Genomic DNA, 24,646 nt, shown 5'->3' with positions numbered 1-24,646 from the left:
CCCGACTTTCGAATTTTGGACCCTTACCGGGACTAAAAAGGAGAAAACAAAGGAAAATTTTGCGAATTTTGCGACCCTTAGCGGGACAAGTTTTACCAATTTTGACCAAATTTCGATCTTTCAGGGGGTAAAAAGTTGAAATTTTCCTATTTTTCCGACCGGGACTGAAATTTGATTTTGTGATTTTTCCGACCCTTAGCGGGACTTTGGAAGTCCAAAAAAGGTACCCTTAAGGGCGGCACATACCGTACCCTCCATTTGCCTAAGTACCCCCCCCCCGGGAAAAAATCCCAAGACACTTTTTTAGTTCAATCTATTGGGAACATAGTATCGAAATTATTTTTTCAAAATTCAAAAGCTATGGGTGACTTTAACTTCTTTGAAGTAGGTAAGGTTAAAATTCTTAAGATTTTAATTATATCCTGCCCAGTTTTTTAAATTCAGCTGAAACTTTTACCATTAGAAAGAGAATATTATTGGCTTTCAAAAAATATATACTTTTTTTAATGACCAATTTTCGACGTTAAATCTGGAATGTTAATATGAAGCGATCAAAATCTGATGTTAAGCACGAATCTCCATTGTATATTTTTTACAACCCTTAGAAATTTATGAAATGGACCGTTGATGAGAACCACTTATCTATCTAGTGTAGTGAAAAAGCACCCATTGTGTTCATTTGTAGTTAATTAGGTTTATATACTTTATTGTTGAGGCTCGGAAAACACGAGTTAAAAAACACGAGTTAAAAAACACGAGTTACAAAAAACACGAGTTACGTTAAATGTAACGTCATCAATGGGAAATTATGACGTCACAAGTAGATAATTTAACTCGTCAATTTATGGTGCACCTTAAACTGACGAGTTAATTAACTCGTCAATTTATGGTGCACCATAATCTTACGAGTTAATTAACTCGTCAATTTATGGTGCACCTTAAACTGACGAGTTAATTAACTCGTGAATTTTTTTTATTTTTTTGCTTGTTTTAGAGAATCAAAAGCGCTATATTTGATTGTATTTTTGGTTGAAAAATTCGCGATTTTTAGCGGTTAAATTTGCGATTGCAAAAATTGAGCTTTTTTTCTACTTATGCTATACGTTCATTTTTACACCAGTGGTAGTTCAACCTTAGATTAAAAAGTTTGTTAAATTTCAAGACAAACAGAAAAGTCCTTCGGAAGATATGGGACCCGAAATACCCCTTGGTAGAGCTTTTCTGTGAAATATCAAATCTCCAACTTATTACTAAAAAATAGGCTATATTCTGAGCCTTATTGGACTATTTTTGAACTTTTGGATCTGAGGATCCTAAAGTATAAAAAAAGGATTGGATCGAGTTTGGGGTTGTAAATTAAATAATAAAGTTGTACGCGCCTGACCGCGCAACTACGGTCGAAAAGGTGTATTGTTAAAGAGAAGAAAACTCGCTCAAGGCAACTGAGCAGTTTTTAAAGTTGTTTGTATGTATATTTCAATCATTTATGCCTCCACACAGGATAATTAATGTATGGTGTATAGGTTTTGTTTTTCAGATAATCTGTCCTCCTTTTTAGTATGTCTACGTGTTTCTTTTAAGACGGTTCGCTTCTGTTTACGTTGAAATAACTCTTCATCCGACGATTCGTAGGCTTCTGCTCATCCTCTAGCGAAAAAAGTTTCTTATAGGAAGTATATTTATAGAGGTCTGCGATTCAGACTAATGAGTCTTCGCTTTCTGTATACACTTTATGATTAGCTTTATTGTTGCTTCGTTTAATTTTTTCGTCATTAGGCGGGTTGTTAGGGCAAGTAATGCATCTCGCAGGTTACAGGTCACAAATCAAGGGTCAGTGTTGGCATGTCAGATTCAATTAATGTAAAACACAAAGAAAATGTTTGAAAAACACTGACCTGTGACCTGTATATTTTAGTTTATATGACCTGTGACCTGTGTTATCCCCTGTGATCTGTGACCTACGTTTCGAACTAGAAGTCGCCAGTGTAACAAAGTGACGTGCTTACTGCACGGAGTCTGATGTAAAACTGCTCTTTCGATATATGATTACGGGTTATATACAAAATGAATAAAATGCAGACCAGAGCGGCCTTCATAACATATCACAGTCTATGCTAGACTCGAGACTCCTCGACGGGAAATGAAACCACTAATTTCCCATCCAGAACGCCCGCGCGTGGTTCTTAAACAAACGCCGGATTGAAAGTAAAATCTATCTCTAGATTTCAAAAAATACAGTCCTCAAAAACAAAAGAACCGCCGAGGGGTAAATCACTGAAAAAAATCACGTACACCTTTTTGAAAAATCAAAAAGAAATCAAAAAGAAATCAAAAATCAAAAAGAAATCAAAAAGAAATCAAAAAGAAATCAAAAAGAAATCAGAAATCAAAAAGAAATCAAAAAGAAATCAAAAATTAAAAAAAAATCAAAAAAAAAATCAAAAATCAAAAAGAAATCAAAAAGAAATCAGAAATCAAAAGGAAATCAAAAAGAAATCAAAAATCAAAAAGAAATCAAAAATCAAAAAGAAATCAAAAAGAAATCAGAAATCAAAAAGAAATCAAAAATAAATCAGAAATCAAAAGGAAATCAAAAAGAAATCAAAAATCAAAAAGAAATCAAAAAAAAATCAAAAATCAAAAAGAAATCAAAAAGAAATCAAAAATCAAAAAGAAATCAAAATCTCGTACACCTAATTTTTAGTGATTTACCCCTCGAGAACCGCTAGATACAATCTGTCGTCATGATTGTGGCGCGTTCTAGGGGCGTTCTGGATGGGAACTAAGTGGCTTCACTTTTTCTTGGCTGGGAAAAGCTAGAGGTTCTACTCTTAATCCTTAGCATATAAGTAAGCGCTGTTGAAAGTTTTGTTACAAAAGCTTTAGTGAAACTCAAGATATTCAATTTTAAAGACCACCATGTATAAAAAATAATCAAAAACATAACAAAATGATAAAACTGACGTCGATAAACGAAAAATAAAAAACACAGACCTAGACGTCAAAATTGTTCAAAAATTGTTGAACAAACAATATCCAGCTTTCGTTTTTTATATTCTAATATTTGGAGAATTCCAAAACGCCGTACAATGTAATGCATTACTAAACAATTTTCCCCCAAATATGCTTTTGCGCATTAATAAGACAACTTTAGGAAATTGGGCTATGGATTGAAAGTCTAATGGTAGGAAATTTCCTAGGGTAGGAAATCTGAATGAGGTGCAAAAAGACGATGGTTCAAAGCCGTGAAGGGGAGGCTTTGTAGAGCTTTGTTAGATTTTCGAAAACTGTTTACATAACGTTGTAAACACACACGTTTTAGCGTATTAATATAAAGATGCTTGAGAAAAAAAAAAGCTGATGTATTTACTGCCATCCATGACGAATTTTTTCAAATTTTTTTGGGCAATTTGTGATTGTCTATTTATAAATAGACTGATTCGGCAATATCCAGTTAGGCACTATCTTCAACCAAATCTCAAGCAAGCTGCCTGTTCCTAATTGACTAATTTTCGACAATGAAATAAAAGCAAACAAGACGAATTTCGCCTAGAATTTGAACTGCATGGGAAAAGAAGAAGTAGAGATTGAAGCTAATCTGAAATCTACTTTACATCGAGCCTTGATGAAACAATTTTACAAGAACAACGAAGCTTAAAATCACTAAAAAAATTAGACCAATTGAAGAACAATTGCTATTTATTTTTTAAGAACTCTTATAAAGTATATGCTTATAAAAAATAAATATGCTCATATTGTGCGCCGTCCCTTGTTTACTTTATAAGAACTAATTACCGAAAAGTATGTCACCATCTATCAAGAGTTATTGATTTGATACTTACAAAGTATATGCTTATAAGAAAAATAAATATGCTCATATTGTGAGCCCCCTTGTTTACCTGGGAGACAATAATTACAAGGTCTCAAAAGAAGGAAAACCGACATCGACTTTTTATTTCTGCCTATCTTCTCTGAGGCTTCTTTCTGACCCCCTGGTGACTTTTCTAACTTATTTACTATGTTTTCTGACTATTTTAAAGTGTTTTAGCTGACCTTGAATTATCGACCCGACCGGGGTTCGAACCCACCAAATGTGTTTACCTTGTAAGAACTAATTATCGAAAGGTATACCACCGTCTATCAAGAGTTATTGATTTGATTCTTATAAAGTATATGCTTATAAAAAATAGATATGCTCATATTGTGAGCCATCCCTTGTTTACCTTGAAAGAACTAATTATCGAAAGGTATATCACCGCCTATCAAGAGTTATTGATTTGATTCTTATAAAGTATATGCTTATAAGAAAATAAATAAGAAATAAAAACTGTGAAGCTAAAGACACAATAATATATGACATAATCCAAAGAAAACCTACGAAAATCGTCCGTGGTTATACGAGCGCGTAACTTGTAAATTGATTTTAGTGAGTTCATCCACCGTATCAAGTACTTTCGTTATTGGTTTTTTTTTCGACCCACTAACAACCACCACAAACGCTGATCGTAATACTTTCGCTAGGCGAAATTAACAAGAAACTATGCGCAGGTCCAAACGGGTACAATATATAAGCCTTTGAGCTAAGCAAAGTGTTACTAAATCATCCTGTACCTATTGTTTCTGCCATTTCTTAGAAAAATCACACAGAATCGGTCTATATTACTGTAAGAACTTATTGAAAAGTATGCCACCGTCTATCCAGAGTTATTTATTCTAGTCTCATAAAGTAGATGCTTATTTTTCTGCCATACTTGGCTTACTTTGTAAGAACTGATTTTAAAAAGGAATATACACCTCTATCAACAGTTATTGAAAAGGTAAACTGGTTATCTGGTGCTAGATGCAGAAAATCTCATCCGACACGCTAAAGCTCTAAAGATCTGGAAAATTTTCAACAGCCGAAAGGTTTAGAGATTACGGAATTTCGCAAGACCCTGTCAAGGGTTTTCCAGCGGGAGACTTGGTAAGAAAGCCCTCGTTTTCGGGGATTGGCTGGTCTAACCGAAATATTCTTAAGTTTACGCGCAAGGGTAGTTGAACGCGACTGGGGGTACGGCACATCAAAGACCGACTATCAATCATCTCCGATGGGAAAATGGCTCCCTTTTTTGAGCTTTAGCCTGGTTAGCCGCCGATCTACCTTTGGAATATCAAATAAGTAAACTCGGCAATAAACAAAAAATAAATGGACATACAAAAGAAATACTTTCCAGTATATATTTGTGAAAGAAATCATTTAGCAACCATGCCACCATGTAACCTCATACTCATTTAACAAAAAACTTTCCAATACGCATCTCTTTATTAAAAGTGATTATTCATTAGAGATGGTTTTGAAAAATAAAAAATATTTCAAAGCATAAAACATTTCTCTAACCTTTCACAATACTAAAGTGAGCATTTTTACCTACCGCCTCTACGGTGGAGATGGCGAAACTGTTAAACGGTGTATTGTAATTTATGCTTGACTGAAAAGTACCATATCAACTTGATTAACTCGAACTTAAAGTTGATTAACAAAAGAACTGAACTAATATGTAAATGTCGCCATAGCAACAGATTCTATTTTAATAGCTTTAAAGATTTCTTTATTATTTTTTCCTCGAGTTCATAAAAGATCTAATCACCCATTATTCAATCAACGGACGAATTTTGCATGCTAGCATTGCCTCGATAGTATATATTGTATATTTTGAAATTGTTTTGATACTAAAAAACTTTGCACCCAGTCGAGTAAAATCATATGATTAGTCTAATAAAAACATACCGCAGTCCAAAGCTCCAAAAAAAATTAAATTAAAATTAAATTTGTATTATGGGATTAAATTCTCTATTAATATGCAATGAGCCCTATGGAAGGTTAGCTAATTCCATCCTTTTATATATTGAGAAAATCAGACTTGAATGGATTAAGGAAATAGGATCAAGCTAGCTTCTACAAGGCTGGATATATCTTAATTGCAAGTAATCCTTTTAAATGTTCTCTAGAAGTGTCCCTACCTATTAATGATTGAAAAAGATAAAGAGATATTTCTTCTCCATTTTTTCTTCTTCTTGGATTAACTCGTGGATATTCCATGTGAATGCCAATAGATCACTTTTTCCTCAATTAGATGACGACTTTTTTGATAAGAACAAGAAAGCCTAAGCGGCGTAAAGGCCCAGCAGTGTTTTCACTGTCAACATATTTTTCCGTTGCAGAATCGCCATACAACAGGAGCGAAATTTTTCAATGTATATAGACTCAAGTCGGGCGAAAAATCTATATATTAATACGCTAAAACGTGTGTGTTTACAACGTTCTGTAAACAGTTTTCGAAAATCTAACAAAGCTCTACAAAGCCTCTTCTTCACGGCTTTGAACCATCGTCTTTTTGCACCTCATTCAGATTACCTACCACTAGACTAACTTTGAGACGCCAAGACACTATTTTCTATACAGGAACATTGGAGATGGATGGGTTAAAATTAAACTTCACCCCAAATATAATTTTTGCTTTCGAAGAATTCTTATTCAGATGCTCTTTAAAACTTTCTGTTTCCCATAAATTTCAAAACTTTTTAAAACATCTTTATTTTCTACTTTGTCCCGGTTTGAACTCTGATCTACATGAAGAATGTACATTCTTTTGAACCAGCAAGCCAACTGTGGCATGCGTAAATTTAGTTTTTTTTATTCAAGGGTATGGCGAGAGGGCCTTTTAAACTTTCAATTTGAAATTGTCTCTCTAATCTATATATTCTATATATTAATAAGCTAAAACTTGTGTGTTTTCAACGTTCTGTAAACAAAAAATCTAACAAAGCTCTACAAAGCCTCCCCTTCACGGCGTTGAACCATCGTTTTTTTGCACCTCATGCAGATTTACTACCCCTAGGAAATTTCCTACCACTAGACTTATTCAATCCATAGCCCAATTTCCCTAAAGTTGTCTTATTACTGCGCAAAAGCATATTCGGGGGAAAATTGTTTAGTAATGCATTACATTGTACGGCGTTTTGGAATTCTCCAAATATTAGAATATAAAAAACGAAAGCTGGATATTGTTTGTTCAACAATTTTTGAACAATTTTGACGTCTAGGTCTGTATTTTTTATTTTTCGTTTATCGACGTCAGTTTTATCATTTTGTTATGTTTTTGATTATTTTTTATACATAGTGGTCTTTAAAATTGAATATCTTGAGTTTCACTTAAGCTTTTGTAACAAAACTTTCAACAGCGCTTACTTATATGCTAAGGATTAATTCGATGTAAAAATACGTCAAAAATTAAGTTTAAAACATGTTTTTTTGAAGACGTTTGTCGGTAGAAGTGGAAAAAAAGGTGAAACTTTTGCACAATCACCAGGAAATGAAAAAAACTGGTAAGGACACAGCAATGTTTTTGCTATTGAAAGTTAGCCCTATTTATCAGTAACAGATTGGCAAAGTTTCGTTTGAATTCTATAAACCGTTTAGAAGCTAGATATAATTTAGTAAACACAATTGACGTCAAAAAATCTCGCTATTTTGGCATTCTGTTCCTTAAAATAGACACCTACAAGAAAATTTCGGACAGTAAACAGTAAATTCGGAAACTTCAGATATAGTGCTACATAATGATATATTTTTGCACATGCCTCTACGACTGTCATAGTTGACCTCCCCCAGCTCCTGGACTGCTGTTATAATGATGGAATCGAATAAAACACTTATGAAAGGCGCTTTATCGATAGTGGCCGGATAGCTCAGTCAGTAGAGCATTTGCCTTGCAATCTAAGAGTTGTGGGTTCGATCCCCGGTCACCGCCAATTCAGCGGATGAGTAGCTTAGATTGGGTAATCTGATCTAGGTGGTAAGTCACTGGGAGCTGAGAGTACCTTAAGTTGATAAATTTTGGCGTGGATTTAATTTGGCGATAGATCAATTTCGTAAAATTTGGTGAAGATTTAATTTGGGGAATTGGAAATTTTGTCACATTGGAATGGGTGAAAATTACACAAAAATATACTAAAATTCGCCAATTTTAATCCCTGCCAAAATTTGTCCACTTAAGATAGGTGTGGTACTTCACCTCAGTATTCGATCTCCTAGCTCTAATGCAAATAGAAAAGGGACAGCCACTAGATGAATATACTTATTTACTTATCGATAATCACCAAAGCGTAAAGCCAGCAACCAGCGGAATATAAAAACGCCCAAAAAGACTAGATGTCGTGCTTTAAGCTTTTCCAAGCAAAACAACGTGAATATTGCAAAAAATATTGCTGCTATTGTTTTTCAAAAACCTGTGAAGCTCCTTATTGGTCAAGCGCTGAAATTCTATTGTATTGTCACGGGACCTAGGTAAGATTTCCTACCTAACCTCGGCACACTTTTCACCAAAGGCTGAAAAGAAAAAAATTCTAAAAAGAAAAAATTAACGTGCAACCATCTCTTTTCATCCAAAAATAAACCAGCCGAGGCTGGAAGGTCAGCCAATAGAGCTTAGCTAGATAGCTTTAATAAGTGGGTTAACAGATGTAAGAGATGCACTGAAACAGAGTAGACTAAATATTTTGAATAATGTACAAAATGTGAAACATTTGAGAACTTGATTTAAAATTATGTAAAACAAGCCTGAGAGCTCCTCCAACCCCCCCCCCTACAAGAAGCTCAAAGTATACTTCTCTTTAGCATTGTCCATATAGTACGTACGCAAAGATTTTCCAAATATTTGACACTCCCTCCCCCCTTGTACGCAGAGAACAATAGAAATGACTTTGTTTAAACAATAGATGTACGCTTTTGCTAAACCCCCTCTCCCCCCTTCACTGTGTACCGTAAGTTGGTCTAATGTCGACATCCGTCTTCTAATTTCGACATCCTTATTTAAAGATATGAATGATAGGAAGGTCGGAATCGCTGATTGAAACTCATTTTTTTTGCTAAGCAATCAGTTGAGTCCATTAGTGATTCCGACCTTACTATTATTCCTATCTCTAAAGAAGGATGTCGAAATTAGAAGAGGGATGTCGACATTAGACCAACTTACGGTACGTACTATATGGATGGCCCCTCTAGTCTGGGTAAATAAATGTTGTAGTTTAGTACCGTCAAGTTACACAACATGCACACAACCATCTTGAAGACTTTGCTGGTCGCAAATAATAATCGAAAGCAAAACTTAAAATTCATAACTATGCGGGGAAGCTCATCTCCCCCCCGTTTTGCTTTAAACTCGCTTTTGATTGGTCTATGAATTTGGGCGATTGATTTACCGCCTTGGCGGAATAAACACACAACCATAATAAATAAATTCAACAGGGCAGCGGTGTAGCAATTAATTTCAACTGGGAGTCCTCTCTTCTGTGTCAAGCACTGGCAGTGTTTTTTTAAACTTTAAAACAATGTTAAATGAAGACCAGATTGATCTAAGTCTGATAAGAGATATCTATAAACTGTTATCGCCATTCATTCCATTCCATCATTCAGTCAAAATGTGCGCCAAGGTTAGAAAAGGTTAGAAAAACACAATCTGCGTCCAGAACTGCGTGAAAAATATTTTGATCAATTTCAACAAGAACTGTATATATTAATATTAATATAAATGATCAAATTCCAAAGACCATTTGTCATAATTTTCCAATAATAGGAGATGTGATGTCATCATTTGGTTCCCGTCATCTGATTTACGGTCAGCAGGTAGAGCTGGAGAGTCGGAAAGCTTTTCCGCTGCTTTGCTGGATTTCCACTGTCGACCTCTGCACACTCTGTGTTTAAAAGTTTTCAAATCGAAGTAGAGAGCCGCATGCTAATGGAGAGTAAACCGAAAACACCAGTTTATCCACGGTTTCTCAATTTTAAAATTCGGATCAGTCCACACGAATTCCCTTTCAACAAGATGTATAGCTGCTTCTTAACAGAAAAATATTTTCGACTGACCGGCCGAACAACTCCCACTTTTTAAAGTAGAAATGACAGGAACCAAACAGTTTTTTGCGATTCGCCTTTATCACAAACACGTCCAAGTCCAAAAAAGCACGATTGCATCCAGTCTTTATATCAAATTTATACAGTAGCTGTACTTTTGTAAACTTAATTACTTAATTAAATTCCAATAACATTATAACACCATCAATCCCCCTAGAGGTAAACAAGAAAAATATGTTATTATTGCAAAAACTATTAAAAATGCAGCAATAAAAAGTATCAGAAAATTCAACATAAACAAAAACTTGAGCAAACGGCTTTAAACCTTCAAAGGATGTAGAAAAAGAATCCCCTTGATGAAAATCATGTGTTTGATTTGCCGAGTTAAAAAAATAAATGAAATTGAATCTTGCAACAGATTTACACTGGAAATACTTTGGTACAACACTGACTTATCACATCTGACTATTGAGAAGCGGTTAAATCCTGACAATGCGGAAACTTTAAATTTTTATTTTTTGGCGTCTTCGATGTAGGGCCAGGGTTTCTAGTAACGGCTTGTCACTGTGCCGGGTGCATACTCGGCGCCTTGGGCCCCGCAGGGTTGCTAGTAACGGCTCGAATTTCAGTCAGGTTAAAAAAGGGGTACTTTTACCCATATTATAATAACATTACCCCCGTATTTTGCCAGTTTGGTATAAAATGTTATGAATTGCGTGATTTTGCTGTGCGGCGATGGCTCAAGGGATAGAGCGCTGGCTTCCGGATCCGAAGGTCTTTCTTTGGTGGTGGTTCGAATCCCACTCGGTGCGAAAATTAGACTGGTCGAAATTGATGAACAAATGATTGACAGGTATGAAAACTCAGTCAGAAATGAGAAACTAAGTCTCAGAAACTAGAAAATAGAAAAGGAGATCGAGAGATAGGAGGTGGAAAATAGATCCGCATTGTCAGGATTTAACCGCACCTGACTATTGGTCGAGCCGCCATCTTGAAACTACATTATGATCTGTATTAGCTAGATCTGTATAAACAACGCACGCTAAAAGTACCCAAAAAGTTAACCCGATCGGAAGAAAGTTTAGAAATCAAAGTGAGATCGGAAAATCGGATTTTTTTTTTGCCGTCTTATGGAGGAACTGGAAAATTTTACCTATTTGAATGCTCAGCTTAGGCTGACCAATTATATGAATAGTTTGGGCTATTCATCCTTTTATGAAAAAGTTACATTAATCCAGTTAGCTCAAGCCGTCAGTGGAAAAACACCCAGTGAGTTTTCTTCAAAAGAAATCTTTTCTCTGACTCCCATGCGTGTAGCAGTAGTGACATTGTCATTATATTTATAAGTTTCCAGTTTTATAACGTTACTTTAATAAAATGGCAGTTTGAATTCCAATCAATACAATAAGGTCAAAACTTACCATCCTATTGTTAAAAACGCTTCTCTATGCATCGGAAACTTGCGTTCCGTATTGAAGCACGTAAATTTGTTATAATCTTTCCACACGCACTGCCTTCGCTCACTGAAATTTACAAAATAAAGGAGTTCTCTCTATCAAAGAGTTTTACCACATGCAGGGATATGTTATAGCGTAGCTGGATAACGCACATTTGAAAAAGCCTTGTTCTAACTCTGTCGACTTGACATTGAAATTTGATATGAAATTAAACTTTTTTAATTACAAATTCGTGAAATTTGGATTTCTTTTTAGCCAATGATTCTGCTGCTGCATTTATTGTTCACAATTGAAAACTTTTAATTATCAAGAGGGTCTGTAAAACATTGGTGAATGACAATTTAAAAAAATGAAAAACATTGTTTTCATTAGTAAAGTTATAAGAAATTGCTTCTGTAAGATTATAAATAGCTCTTTTTCATTTGAAATACCACGCTACACCGCGGGGTGCCTCACTTTCTAACTGATATTTTCAGATAGCAAGTCGGTATATCTGATTATGGAAAAAATTTCAAGTCAATTGAAACAATATTTGTCAAAATATTTACATCCGAAATTTTTAAAGAGAAATCATGAAAGCTTCTCAAATTCATAACACACGCTGATAAAAGTAGATTTCATTTACAAAGAAGCTTTTGGGGTATCTTTTGCAAATATTATTTTGATGAAAAGCGGGAACATCATAGCAAAATATATGCAAACGTACTGCATGAATACTTTGTCTGCTTCATTTTTCTTATAAAAACAGAACACTTTACAATAGAAAAGACAAAGGAGCAATCCGCTAAGGAATTCTCGTCCTTCATCCAGCTACGCTATAACATATCCCTGCCACATGTATTGAATGTACACGTTTTTTTATAAGAACAAACTTTATAAGAATATAAGGCTTTGATGGCCAAATGGTTAAGATCAAGTTAAGAGCATTTTAAGGCTATGCAGACCCTGGAACACTCAATTTCTTAGAAGAAAAAGGCGAAAATACTCAAAAAATTGTGAAAATAAGAACATGTTAAAAACATTTTTGGGCTTAAAACTCAAAAACTTAAGAACATCTGAAGGCCTTAAAAATTCTGGATGTTTTTATAAAAAATGTGTTTGTGGGTGAATATATCTTTCAAATACTGCGGAGCCTCAATAACTCGAACAAACATGGGAAACAAAAAATTGTTCGAGTTTAAGGAAATTTCGAGTTATTGAGTAAGGTTAAAAAGGTATTCTTAGCCAAAGGAACCATAAAACTTGTTCGGTGAGGAGTCATTCGAGTTATAGAGATTCGACTTAAGGAGACTCTATGAAGTTAGATCGCCGGCAAAATTTGATCCTTCAAGTCGTCCCGTCGCACTAGAAGTCCGCAGGTCGCATTAGAAGTTCGCAAGTCGGAATCTTTTGGAAGTCGAAACATTCCAAATTTCAATTTGAGTCGTTGCCTCAGAAGTTGACTCGTCGCAAATTTCGGCAGTCGACTGATCCCAAAGAGTTGGACTCTAGACTATTCCGAAAAAAAAACTTTATTGTTTCGTATATCAAAAATCAAAATATTGTGGAGATAATGTTATGTTCGTGTGGTGTGCAGTTTTTGTGCACGTGCAGAGCTCATCCATCTCAAAACAATGTGAATTTGTACTTTTATCTCCATAATATACCTGATGGATGACATGAACACTTATGAAAACAGTTAAACGTACATGATTGGAACATGTACCAAGTTCCGACGAGTTAACTTCTGATAGGAACCACTAGAAACTTGGTATGGTTCGACTTAAAAGAATTACGAACTGCGAACTTCTAGTGCGACGGGACAACTTGAAATTTGGGATGATTCGACTACCGAAAATTGCAACGGGACTACTTCTAGTGCGACGGGACGACTTGAAATTTGGGATGATTCGACTACCGAAAATTGCGACGGGACTACTTCTAGTGCGACGGGACGACTTGAAATTTTGAATAAATTCAACTACCGAAAATTGCGACGGGACTACTTCTAGTGCGACGGGACGACTTGAAATTTGGAATAAATTCGACTACCGAAAATTGCGACGGGACTACTTCAAGTGCGACGGGACGACTTGAAATTTGGAATAAATTCGACTACCGAAAATTGCGACGGGACTACTTCTAGTGCGACGGGACGACTTGAAACTTGGGATGATTCGACTACCGAAAATTGCGACGGGACTACTTCTAGTGCGACGGGACGACTTGAAATTTGGGATGATTCGACTACCGAAAATTGCGACGGGACTACTTCTAGTGCGACGGGACGACTTGAAATTTGGGATGATTCGACTACCGAAAATTGCGACGGGACTAATTCTAGTGCGACGGGACGACTTGAAATTTGGGATGATTCGACTACCGAAAATTGCGACGGGACGACTTCTGGCGGCGATCTAACTTCATAAAACTCCACTTTAGTCCCATAAAAATGTTCCGGGACTTTGATTTGGGTGAGCGAGTTTTGGTGACTTTAATGATCGAGATAAGAGGATTGAATTGGAGATGACGGCTTCTTGATCAGGCCCGGCGGAACAACCGATAAAGTGTGGAGGCTGAAATTAGAGATAAAATTCGCTAGTAATTCGAGAAAAAATTCTAATTTGCTTAAAAGTGGGGAGGCTGGAGTCTACCCAGTCTCCCCACTTCCGCCGGGCCTGTTGATGAATAAAATCACTCGAGCTTATTTCTTATATAAATTGATATTTTAAATGAAAGAGATAAATTATATACATATTACAGTAGTTAACTAAGTTACTCATTGGAAATTTAGTTCATACTGTATATACTACCAATTTTTTGCAAAAAAAATCAAATTTCATTATTTGGTATAAAAAAAAATTTAGGGACAACAATATGAATTTAAGAAACATAAAAGTTTTTGAAAAATATATTATTCTTACAGATAATCCACAGTCGTACTTTTGAAGACATAGGTTGTTAACACCCCCGTCTCACAGACCCACTGGGAACCCTTGGGTTCGTTATTTTTACCCCCACTGGCTGAAAAAATCCCACCGGGTCTGTGAGAAGGGGATGGTTGTTATGTGAGTTACAATACATGGTATTTTGACCCAACATTTATGTCTCAAGCTCATTGGGTGCCATTTTTTGCATTAAATCTACAGTATTTCACTAAACATTACAATTGTTTTTGTTATCGATGCAAAGATTCAAGGCATGATTCCTTACACGGAAACACCTGCCAAAAAGCCGAGCGGTTGCTCGCTAATTCGAACTCGAACATTAAATTTTGTTTTTTCGAATTACAGAGAAATTTGAATTATACAACGTATTAAAAGAGGGTTTCTTCTTGAAGGGGACTGGAATCAATTTCGAATCATTCGAATAATTGGCTTTTCCAGAAATAGTCCGTGTCCCCCCTGTTGTTAAATATCTACAAGGGAGCGGATATCCAGGGGGTGAAGTGTCTTTTTTAAGTAAAAAGTACGATATCCAGGGGTAAGCATCTTTATAAGAGAAGATATCCAAGGGATTGAGAATATTTTTAAGAGTGGATATCCAGGGGGCCTTTACTAATAAAGTAGGATATCCAGGGGGGTCGATACTTCGAAAAGTCAATATCTTCAACAGTGGGGGTAAACTTTTTTTCTGGAAAAGCCCAATAGAAGTTCGAATAAACCAGAGTTTACTGTTTATTGTTCTACATTGTGACAACTACACCAGATGGCACACAATTTTCTTTTGATGTTCACGATGTTCATATAACGCTACGTGAACGTTGAAACAACGTTCCGTACCAGCTGGGACCCAGCTTCATCGCAGGTGATCCTGTACGGAAAATTATGAATCATTGTTGCCCTTGACAAATCAAATGTTTATGAATTCGTTTGTTTAACTTGTAGGTTTACAGTATTTCAATGTCAACAACACAACACTGTACTGTACGTAAACAAACCAGAAAAACATTCATAAATAGTGTGCACGTATCTCAAGTTGATCGTTCCCTAACGTGAAATTCGTGACCGCTGTGCGTGACAAACGAAACACTCTTTATCTTCAGTCTTGGTGTTGTTGGTTTGCCATCTTCGGCATCACTCTGTGATTTCGATGGAATCTAAATAAAAGAAAAATTAGCAGGTCTATTTTGGCTATTTTGGTCATTTTGATTGTTTTAGCACAAAGTGTCCTCGTATACTTTTAAAATAAATTTAAGGTACACGCTTTTTTATAAGAACATCCAAAGTTTTTGAAGCCTAAAAATGTTTTTAACATGTTCTCAGCATTTTTTCGAGTATTTTTGTCCATTTTCCTGAGAAAACAGATGTTTTAGAGCCCACGAAGCCTTGAAATGTTCTTATATATTTTGTTCTTATAAAAAAGAAAACGTGTATTTAGTGACATATCTGTATATCTATCTTTGAACTTTTCATTTTTTCATTTTTTTCATCAATCAATCGCGTAAAGCTTCCGAAATGACAATTTCAATGTCTCTTCTTTGGTTTAACCTGGATATCCGATGTCAACTTTTTGTATGTTGTCAGAACCACATTATTTAATTACTTTGACAAATTAACCGCATGATTAAGAAGCTTCATTAACAAATTATCATGAAATTATACTCTCAAACAATGTAGTCAGTTCAGTCTCATAAATGATGTTACACGGAAGTCAAAGCTTTTGAACACCCCTGTCTCACAGCCCCGGTGGAACTTTTTTCCTCAGTGGGGATAAAAAATTCCTATCGAAATCCCAGGGGATAGAAATTCTATTGTTCCAATGTTAAAAAATCTAGTGGAGATGGTTGTAGAGTGCAATCTTTAAATCAAAATCAATATCCCAGTGGGGCTGAAATTTCAGGGCATTCTCCCACCGGGGACGAAATTTCTGCCAAATTTCCGAGCGGGGCTGAGGTCCCAGCATGTCTCTGACACAGTGGTGTTTTGGAGATGTTGATCACAGAACCATAATTCATTTTCTTCCCCGGGGAGGGGGAGTACTTCGCCGATCAACAGGGTATGCTGCTGAGGAAATTGGAAATTAAGGAAGACTCGTTTTCTTGAAAATGTTTTGGTTGAAATTCAAAAAAAAGTGATCCTGAATGGGACTAAATTTTCTCAAATATTTTTATTTTCTCTTTTATTCCTTCCAGCTTTTGTGCCGAAAAGGCATCATACGAGAAACTAATTTTTCATTTTGTGTTTTGTGATCTTTCCTAGACTTTTTCATTGGGCATTTCGGTATTTCAAGGTTCAGTGGCTTCTAGGCTATATTCCAATCCTTATTGGAGCATTTTTGAGCTTTTAGTTCCTGAGATGCTAATGTCGTAAGTCTTAAATCTCATGTTAAAACTCTAATTTCCAACCGTACTTTAAAGCACTTAAAAATCACTTGCGGTTTCAAAATTTTGATGGAATCCCTCTTTTGTGCCAAAGTTTACGGTGGGCATTGTAGCTGGCTCTAAGACTGAACACTCTTTCGTGGGAATCCTCCCAGCTGACACACAACGTTGTTTCAACGTTCATCTAACGTTAGATGGACGTTGTGAACGTTAAAAAAACGTTGAAGCAACGTCGAGTGCCAGCTGGGCTTATTCATTCAATAATAGATCAGTTCTCACATCATGATGTGTATTTAAACTTCTCGATCTTTGTTTCCTAACTGCATCCATAAAATTATAATCTTCAATATCTGATCCGGAATCATTTTCCCCGTTTTCGGATTTCTTTTTTTGAACTGTTCCCCGTCTACGGCTACTTCCTAAACGCCTTCTCGGCTCGATGTGATGGCTGTGGCGTCGTGATATAGGCGACGCGGTAAAGCCGAGATGACCCAAGTCGTTTTCTACTTGAAGATTGTTGACTGATTTTGATTTGTTGAGTTGTTGTTTGGTGTTGGATGTTTGAGGTGATTCCTCGAGATCGAAATGAAATGTTGGGGAATCTTCTTTCTCTAAAAAAATAAACAAACTTTAGGGAGAGACTTGGGGATGGGGTTTCCTGTCAGGCAAATAATGTTTAGATTTCTTTTCCCTGACCAAAATTTAGAATTATTCATCTTTAGTATCAGTCATTTAGTGAGTCATTTTCCCTGATTTTATTCTTGAATAAAACATCTTTTTAGACTTTTCTATATTTCTTATTAGACTTTGCTCCTAAAGTGTATCCCAGGCTTCATAACGCCTTTGCTTGCGTCACCAAGAACTTCGAGAAGTTGAAGTAGTCTAAGTGCAAGGTTTTTGGGCCAGTGCGCAGCGGAATGGGCCTGTAAAACGCAACTGGTCGAAAAGATTTGACTTTGTCGGGGCCTATGCACGCAATTATAAATTGACGATTCCGAGTAAAATATTCAAATCTTTCTTTTTTAAACAGCAAAATATACTTAACTTAATGACTTGAGTTGCTCTATACACAAAAAGACTTACTACTGTAAATTTGTATGGCGACTCTGCTACGAAAAAATATGTTGACACTACCAACACTGCTGGGCTTTTACGCCATTCAGGCATTCTTGTATCTTATTGAAAAATGTTCAAGTAATGTATCGACGGATCACAAATTTTTAAGCTTCAATAAATTTGAAGAACTTCCATTTTTAAGTACAGTACAAACCTTTTCTTGGCGTCCTTGGCGATTTCTTAATATGAATACCAAACACCATTTTGTGATTTCAAAAAGGATAATTCCACTTCAAATAATCTTCCCAACTGTGAAACAAAATGTGTTTGAATACTAATTTTTACTTTCAATAAATATAAATATTGATGAACAATTTCTTTAGTTCTTCAATTCTATGAAATTTTTTCAATTTCAAATACTAATCGTGAAATCCAAAAATTGTTAACATAATAATCCGAAACTTCTCTAAATTTTGTCAAGATTTTTCAATAATTTTTTTCCTACGTGAAAAATATAATCTTCACTCAATCAAAATGCCTCTCCGAAAATAAATCCAAAGCAAAGAAGACAACAAGCTATTCATTTGTGTAACTGATCTATTGTTTTCTGCTTTTAATTCAGTGCTAATGACCTGATAATGTCATTTGTGATAATTAACGTCTATGGCCCGGTTTCCATTACATGACTTAAGTTGTATGACTGTGTACTAAGTGTTAAGCAGGTGTCATGAATTGTGAGCTAGTACATGATACCTCAATATAAAATATTATATTCAGTCCATCGTCTTGATTGCGATAGGAATCTTCAAGTGCTTTAGCTTTTTTTCACCTATGATCCATCAGTCTTTCATCTCAATGTTTCAGTGATCCACCGCCATTGGGCTAATTTGGAAAAGTTATCGGCAAACTCGATGAAACCCTTCATCCCAGCCACTTTGAAAAATACTCTGAAACCTTTATTCTGTTAGAAAACTACACTAAACTTTCATTCCTACTAGCAAAATGACTAGATTTATTGTAATCCTAAAATAAATTATTTAGAAATTTTATTGTTCCCATCTCAAAATTCCAGTGGGGTTTTGGGTTGGGATTTAGAATGCATTTTTTCCGTTCAATTCCACAGTGGGGCTGAAATCGCAGGGCGTTTTTCCACCAGGGACGAAGTTCTGGCCATTATTTTCTAGAAAGGTGGACCCACCAGGTCTGGTACGGAGGTGTAGAAATAAAACCATTTCATTTAAATCTCATGATTGAATATAAAAAGAAGGAAATTCTTATCTCCACGTGCATGATAGAAACCAGGCCTTATTCGCAGTAATTATGATACGATGTTTTCTTCCGCAAAAAGTTTCTATAAATGACATATAGACAGGAAGACATTAAATATATTTTCTTTAGCTCTATAAGCTATTTTTCTCTTGAAAAATTGAATTCCGGTAACATCATAGTAATAACAATATAATGATTGATATTGCTGTGTAATGTGTTATATCACGATACAGTTTTAGTTTTAGAGCCTGGGGCGAAAGATGTAGGTAAATGGCTACTGGGATATACTGACAGGGGTTCCTGGGGGTTCGATTGGTGCCCACTGGTCAGGGAGGATGTGAAGGTACACACCTGCACCGAAATATATATAATTATGTTTTGGCCAAATTTGAGTAAAAGCTGTCCAACTTTATCAAGATGGGAAGCAAGGTGATGAATGGCGTATATTAAGGTGAAAGAAAACGCGGTACTTTTTCAAAAATGTTTTTCTGTGCAAAAATTCACTTTAAAAAGAGGCGCACCCTGTGGAAGTAGTCTATTCCATTGAGTTAAAAGCCCGAAGGGCTAGAGTAGAATCTCTAACCTTTTTCAAGCAAGAAAAAGCGAAGCCACTTATTTCCCATCGAGAACGTCCGTAGAACGCGCCGCAATCATGACGACGAATTGTATTTAGCGGTTCATTTGTTTTTGAGGACTGCATTTTTTTAAATCTAGTGAAGAATTTTACTTTCAATCCGGCGTTTGTGTAAAAACCATACCAGCATTCTGGATGGGACATTAAGTGGCTGCATTTCCCATCCACGAGTCTCGAGTCTAGCCCTTCGGACTTGAAAGTTCATGGTGTATACATCCCTAGAATAACACCCTTCAAGATATCACATTTTTTATAAGATTCTTTACAATAAATATATCTAAGAATAATATTCAAAAAATTTCTACATTTTTTTGCTAGCAATAATATAACTATATCTTAAGATTTTTTATTCCTATAAATTGAGTACTTCTCCTTCAATTTAATTCATATTGATTCACCAAGAAAATTCACAAAAATTACAAAACTTGTATTTTTTTTCATACTCTCATTTAGTTGGTACTTTATCCTAAAATCCAAAGATTTTTACCAATCTTTTTACTGCCTTGTGCACAAATGTTACCGGCTCGAACAACAATTAACTGAATTTCTTTGGTAAAGTCATCATACTACATCTTTAACCAAGCTTCCTTTTTGTCCTTTTTAAGATGTTATAACTAGTATTGTATACCATGAGCCCAGCTGATACCAAACGTCATAACAGCGTCCATTTAAAGTTCATAACAGCCATAAAATTTTGGTTGAACATCGGAACAACGTCCGGTACCAGCTAGGTCAAACCAAATCTCCTTCAGCCGCTATCATCAAAACATAAGTAATTATTTCACTTTTGGATCGATTGATTTAAACATATATATTTCTACGACGCGGCTAATAATCTCGTATCCTCGGTCGCGAACCGATAATTCTCGCTGACTACCGACGGTTCACTTTCGTTGGTACTTATGCTTCGGAACACGTGGTCGTTCTCCTCCGTTTCATCTCCATCGCTTTGCTCTCCATCCTCGTGGTCTTCTTCGTCAAGTTTCTTACTGTCCTCCATACTCCCACTGCTGGAGAGTCCACTTTCTCCCTCCTCCGTAGGATGTCTCTCCTTCAAATCGGGCTGACAATATCTTACTAATACATTCTCATTAAAAGCGTTCATTGGATATGTATTCGGAAATGTATAATTATCTTCTATCCTTGAATGTGTGATGGGCGGAGGAATACTATATCCGCCCACCGGTCCGTTCATGTGTAAATTGATCGGTTGTTGACCGCCCATTTGTGGTGGTTGAAAATGGGCGGGCATCTGCGGTATGTTAAGCCATGGTTGGGGTGGTTGGCGTAAAAGCTTTGTGTTGAGTTGCGGCGCTTGTTGATTGTGGTTGTTTTGACCTAAAAACAAGAAGAATTTAGAAAAAATGAAAAGGGAAAGAGTCAATAACATTAAGTTATCTTTGACGTATAATCAAACATTACTGTTGACAAAAATCGGGTGGTTTTATACCATCCCAGGTGGTACACAACGTTGTTTCAACGTTTATTTAACGTTAACAAAGTCCATATAACGTTAGATGAACGTTGAAACAACGTTGTGTGCCAGCTGGGATACTTTCAAGCAATCGGATTACTGCCTAACGCTGGCTTTCAAGTTATTATGAAAATTTTAATGCTAAATTCTGGCTTTGAGATTTAGATCATTGAGTTGTATTGAATTCTTTACTCATCATCATCAATAAGAATAAGTTTCCAGATATAAGCAAATATTTAGATTTGTGGATAATAAAAACTTCTACCTCAATGTCTAACTATTAGCTTATGAGCTTTCAATCAGGTCATAAGCCTCAAAATTTTAACCATCCTCAACGTGTTCGCCGTATCGAAAGCTGTCAAAAAGGTTTTGTCAGATCGGACACTAGCGGTTATTTTGATCTTCACAAGCCCAAAAAAGAGGTCAATACAATTTTAGTTATTTTAACAGTTTTTAGAATTCGTGTTCGAGCGAGATTTCCGTATTAATTTAGTACGTATTAATTTCATTGGATATTTCGATTTGAGAGGGGTTTATTTTATATTATTATCCATATAACAGTCATTAAGTAAGCCATTAAAGATTCGAACGGCGGGCGGTATTGAAAGGTTCTATGACTCAAATATTCATACGCGCGCTGAGAAAAATAAGCGTCGCGCTTCAGAGGGCTGAAGTATCATTAACCGCCCTGGTTATAGGGCGATAACGTCATTTGCGGCCCGCTAGGAACTTTATTGAAGTCATTGCATTGAAGCGGTTAGACTAAACCGACGTCAGAAAAAAATACTTTTTGGTCATTTGCGGCCCGCTAGCAGGGGTACTCAAAACTTTTTAAAGGAATTGCATTGAAGCGAAAATACTTGGCTGACGCTAGAAAAAAACGTTGTTTGCATGTCTGATATGGATAATAATAGTAATAGCGTTAAGCTTTCGTTCGTTGTTGTCATTTATTCTGCCCTTGCAATTTGATTATTAGCCCTCTAACTGAACGCTATTATTATATTCTCAGCCTTATTGAAGCATTTTCGAGCTATTACAGCCCGAGATCCTGAGGTCCAAGTGTTAAGTGTCATGTTGAAACTCAGAGTTAAAACTATACGCTAGGGCACTTTTTTAATTTTGCAAGGAATTCCCCTTTTTTATCAAAACTAGGCCTCTCGACTTTCATAAGCCGTGTCAAAACAAAATGTCAAACCTTCACTTCTAGACCCTTCGGAGCTTTTGAATCCAACGGTCATTGTTCTCTTCAGTGAAACTTTGGACAAGAGAAACATTTAAAAACCTACCATTGCCGACTGGTGAGGGAATACAATGTGGAAATTAGGTCTGAGGCATAATTTTTTGATTTTTGCCTAAATATTTTACAAAATCGAGATATTTAAGTTAAAAGTTTATACATTTTAGTAAGAAAACAATAGAATTTCAACCTTTTCAGCTTATTTTCAGAAATTTCAAATTATGATATCTCGACTTTGGAAAATAGTACTTGGAGGTTTTACTCAGGACTACGAAAGGTTTCTGCACGCTAATTATCTCAAACCATCTGATTATCCCTTTAAATCCAATGGTCAAAACTTCACTTCTAGATCCTTCGGAGCTGCCAAACCCAATAGTCATTGTTCTCTTCAGTGAAACTTTGGACAAGAGAAACATTAAAAACCTACCGTTGCCGACTGGTGACGAAATACTACTTGACTTTCGGTGACCTGACAAAACACTTGCTTTACGTTCGATTCTAAACAAACAAATTAAGTTTATGATATTACACTAGTCATCTAATTGGTTAAAATTCGTAAATCAGGAAACTATCGAGAACTTTTCATCATTCGGAATAACTAAGTGGAAAGATAAAATTTGTGTTACCAGAGATTCGATTCCCACTCGGTGTTATGATTTACTTGGAAAGGAGATGCACCTTTGTTCGGGTCAATGCATACTTTGTGAAGAGTATTGGTACATGCGTACTCTTTCTGGTACAATAATGTGGGGACGTTGCTTACACGAATAGGCACTCGGGAGAGAAATGGTTCTTGGGTCTTCTAGACTTACACAACTTGTTTTTGTCCTTGACCCATGACTGAAGTTCTTCGATTGATTTTTGGTTTGTCTTCTTCTTCCGCTTCAAGCGCTCGCTTCTCTTCTATTATCCTGAAAGTATATTTGGAATTTCTTTATGGAAACACGTATCGCACGATAATAAAGATTACTACAGTACTTCTTACCCAAGACATGAGCCGCTTTTTAACCCGTCGAAGCAGGCTAATGATCGATATTTTCTTTCTCTTTGAAGCTTGAAGGGCTAGAGAGAAATCTTCAACCGCAAGTCTTTCGCAAGCAAGTAAAACTTAAGCTTTGAGACGCTTTTATAATAACCCTGGGTACCAGAGACCAAGGTTTAATCAGAGAAAATGTTGAGATTATTCCGAGCTGTGATACTCACGGTATTTCAAAATGACGTATGGAATGTCAAGTTTATTTTTTGTTTTCACATGCGGCATATTTTTGAAAATCTGGCGTTGGATTTTAATTTCAATCTGGCGTTTGTGGGAAAATTACTCGGGCCACGCTTTGCAAATTCGAATAAGTTCCTTCGTCTCCCATTCAAGAGTTCCAACTCTAGTTCTTTTGGTGCTTTAACACAATGTAGGGAACCTTAGGTCTGAATCGCAGGTCTTTACAAAAGCGCAGACAGTATAAGAAGCACTAATCCGTTAGTGGATGCCAGCAATAGTAAATAAGTCTGCGACCACAGTCGGAGGCGACCCGAAGGCTCCTCTTTCTATAAACTATCTACACGAAGGTTGTGGATGGCACCACTCTTTCTCCCTGGATTGCTCCACTTATCCTTGATCCTTCTCTTAATTTCTGAGCATCAAGCACAGAGGCATCAAGTACCATTTTGGGAATCTTTGGTACATGACCCGGCTGGGGGTTGAACCCACAACCGTAGCTGGATGCTCTACCACTGCACTACGGTCGCTTGAATGCCAGCAGACTAAGGGAACCTGGATCGCAAAACTACCTACCTACCTTCTATTTCTTTTGACGTGTGTGAAAGTTACGTAACCAATTACAAAAATGAGGAATGAGAAGAAACATGCTATCACAAGGATGGAGAATAACTTCTGTTTCTTTAACTCGTGTTCTGTCAGCGGTGGGAATGTTGATATAGTCGGTACTATCGCCGTGGTGACCAACAATTCTGATAGCGTGCCGTTTGTTGTATTATTCGGTGCCATTTTTATTGTTATTGCCTATTTTGTTTATAATGTTGCCTTGGTTACCAGCTTTAAAAATTGTGTTTCCTTCCGTCCTTCTTCTTTAGTCAGGATGTCATTTGTTGTTTTCTTCATGGGGGTTCTGATATATTCTTTTGAAAATTCTTTTCTGGAATTTATTTTTTGTACTTGATTATTTTTCCTGAATAGAAGGAATAGAGTTTCGCATCCCAGCTGGCACACAGTGTTGTTTCAACGTTCACCTAACGTTATGTGGACGTTGTGAACGTTAGATGAACGTCGAAAAAACGTTGTGTGCCATCTGGGATCTTTAAAACGATGTC

The 24,646-nt window shown here is 36.2% G+C and overlaps 3 protein-coding genes and 1 long non-coding RNA gene across 4 annotated transcripts in view; 1 reads left to right on the top strand and 3 right to left on the bottom strand.

The window, feature by feature from the left end:
* LOC136804606 (bifunctional peptidase and (3S)-lysyl hydroxylase JMJD7-like) overlaps positions 1-24,646 on the bottom strand; it is a 243,570-nt gene that overhangs the window by 168,034 nt on the left and 50,890 nt on the right. The window lies entirely within an intron of this gene.
* The window catches only part of LOC136804610 (uncharacterized), a 67,887-nt gene that overhangs the window by 7,890 nt on the left and 35,351 nt on the right, over positions 1-24,646 (top strand). The gene's annotated exons all lie outside the window — the stretch shown is intronic.
* LOC136804629 (uncharacterized) lies at positions 15,074-18,044 on the bottom strand. Its single transcript, XM_067061232.1, has 3 exons — positions 17,922-18,044; positions 16,931-17,262; positions 15,074-15,427 (listed from the first exon to the last, which is right to left on the bottom strand). Exons 1-3 carry the CDS (start codon positions 17,968-17,970, stop codon positions 15,302-15,304), a joined length of 507 nt encoding a protein of 168 aa, XP_066917333.1. The 5' UTR covers positions 17,971-18,044; the 3' UTR covers positions 15,074-15,301.
* Positions 19,850-24,506, bottom strand: LOC136804591 (uncharacterized). Its single transcript, XM_067061192.1, has 4 exons — positions 24,115-24,506; positions 23,134-23,232; positions 22,749-22,819; positions 19,850-20,948 (listed from the first exon to the last, which is right to left on the bottom strand). Exons 1-4 carry the CDS (start codon positions 24,321-24,323, stop codon positions 20,428-20,430), a joined length of 900 nt encoding a protein of 299 aa, XP_066917293.1. The 5' UTR covers positions 24,324-24,506; the 3' UTR covers positions 19,850-20,427.

Source organism: Clytia hemisphaerica, unplaced genomic scaffold (assembly GCF_902728285.1).
Source record: "Clytia hemisphaerica strain Z4C2 unplaced genomic scaffold, Clytia hemisphaerica genome assembly, whole genome shotgun sequence".
NCBI lineage: Eukaryota > Metazoa > Cnidaria > Hydrozoa > Leptothecata > Clytiidae > Clytia > Clytia hemisphaerica.
The sequence above is the reverse complement of the archived record's forward strand: the minus strand, read 5'-3'. Positions and strand labels throughout refer to the sequence as shown.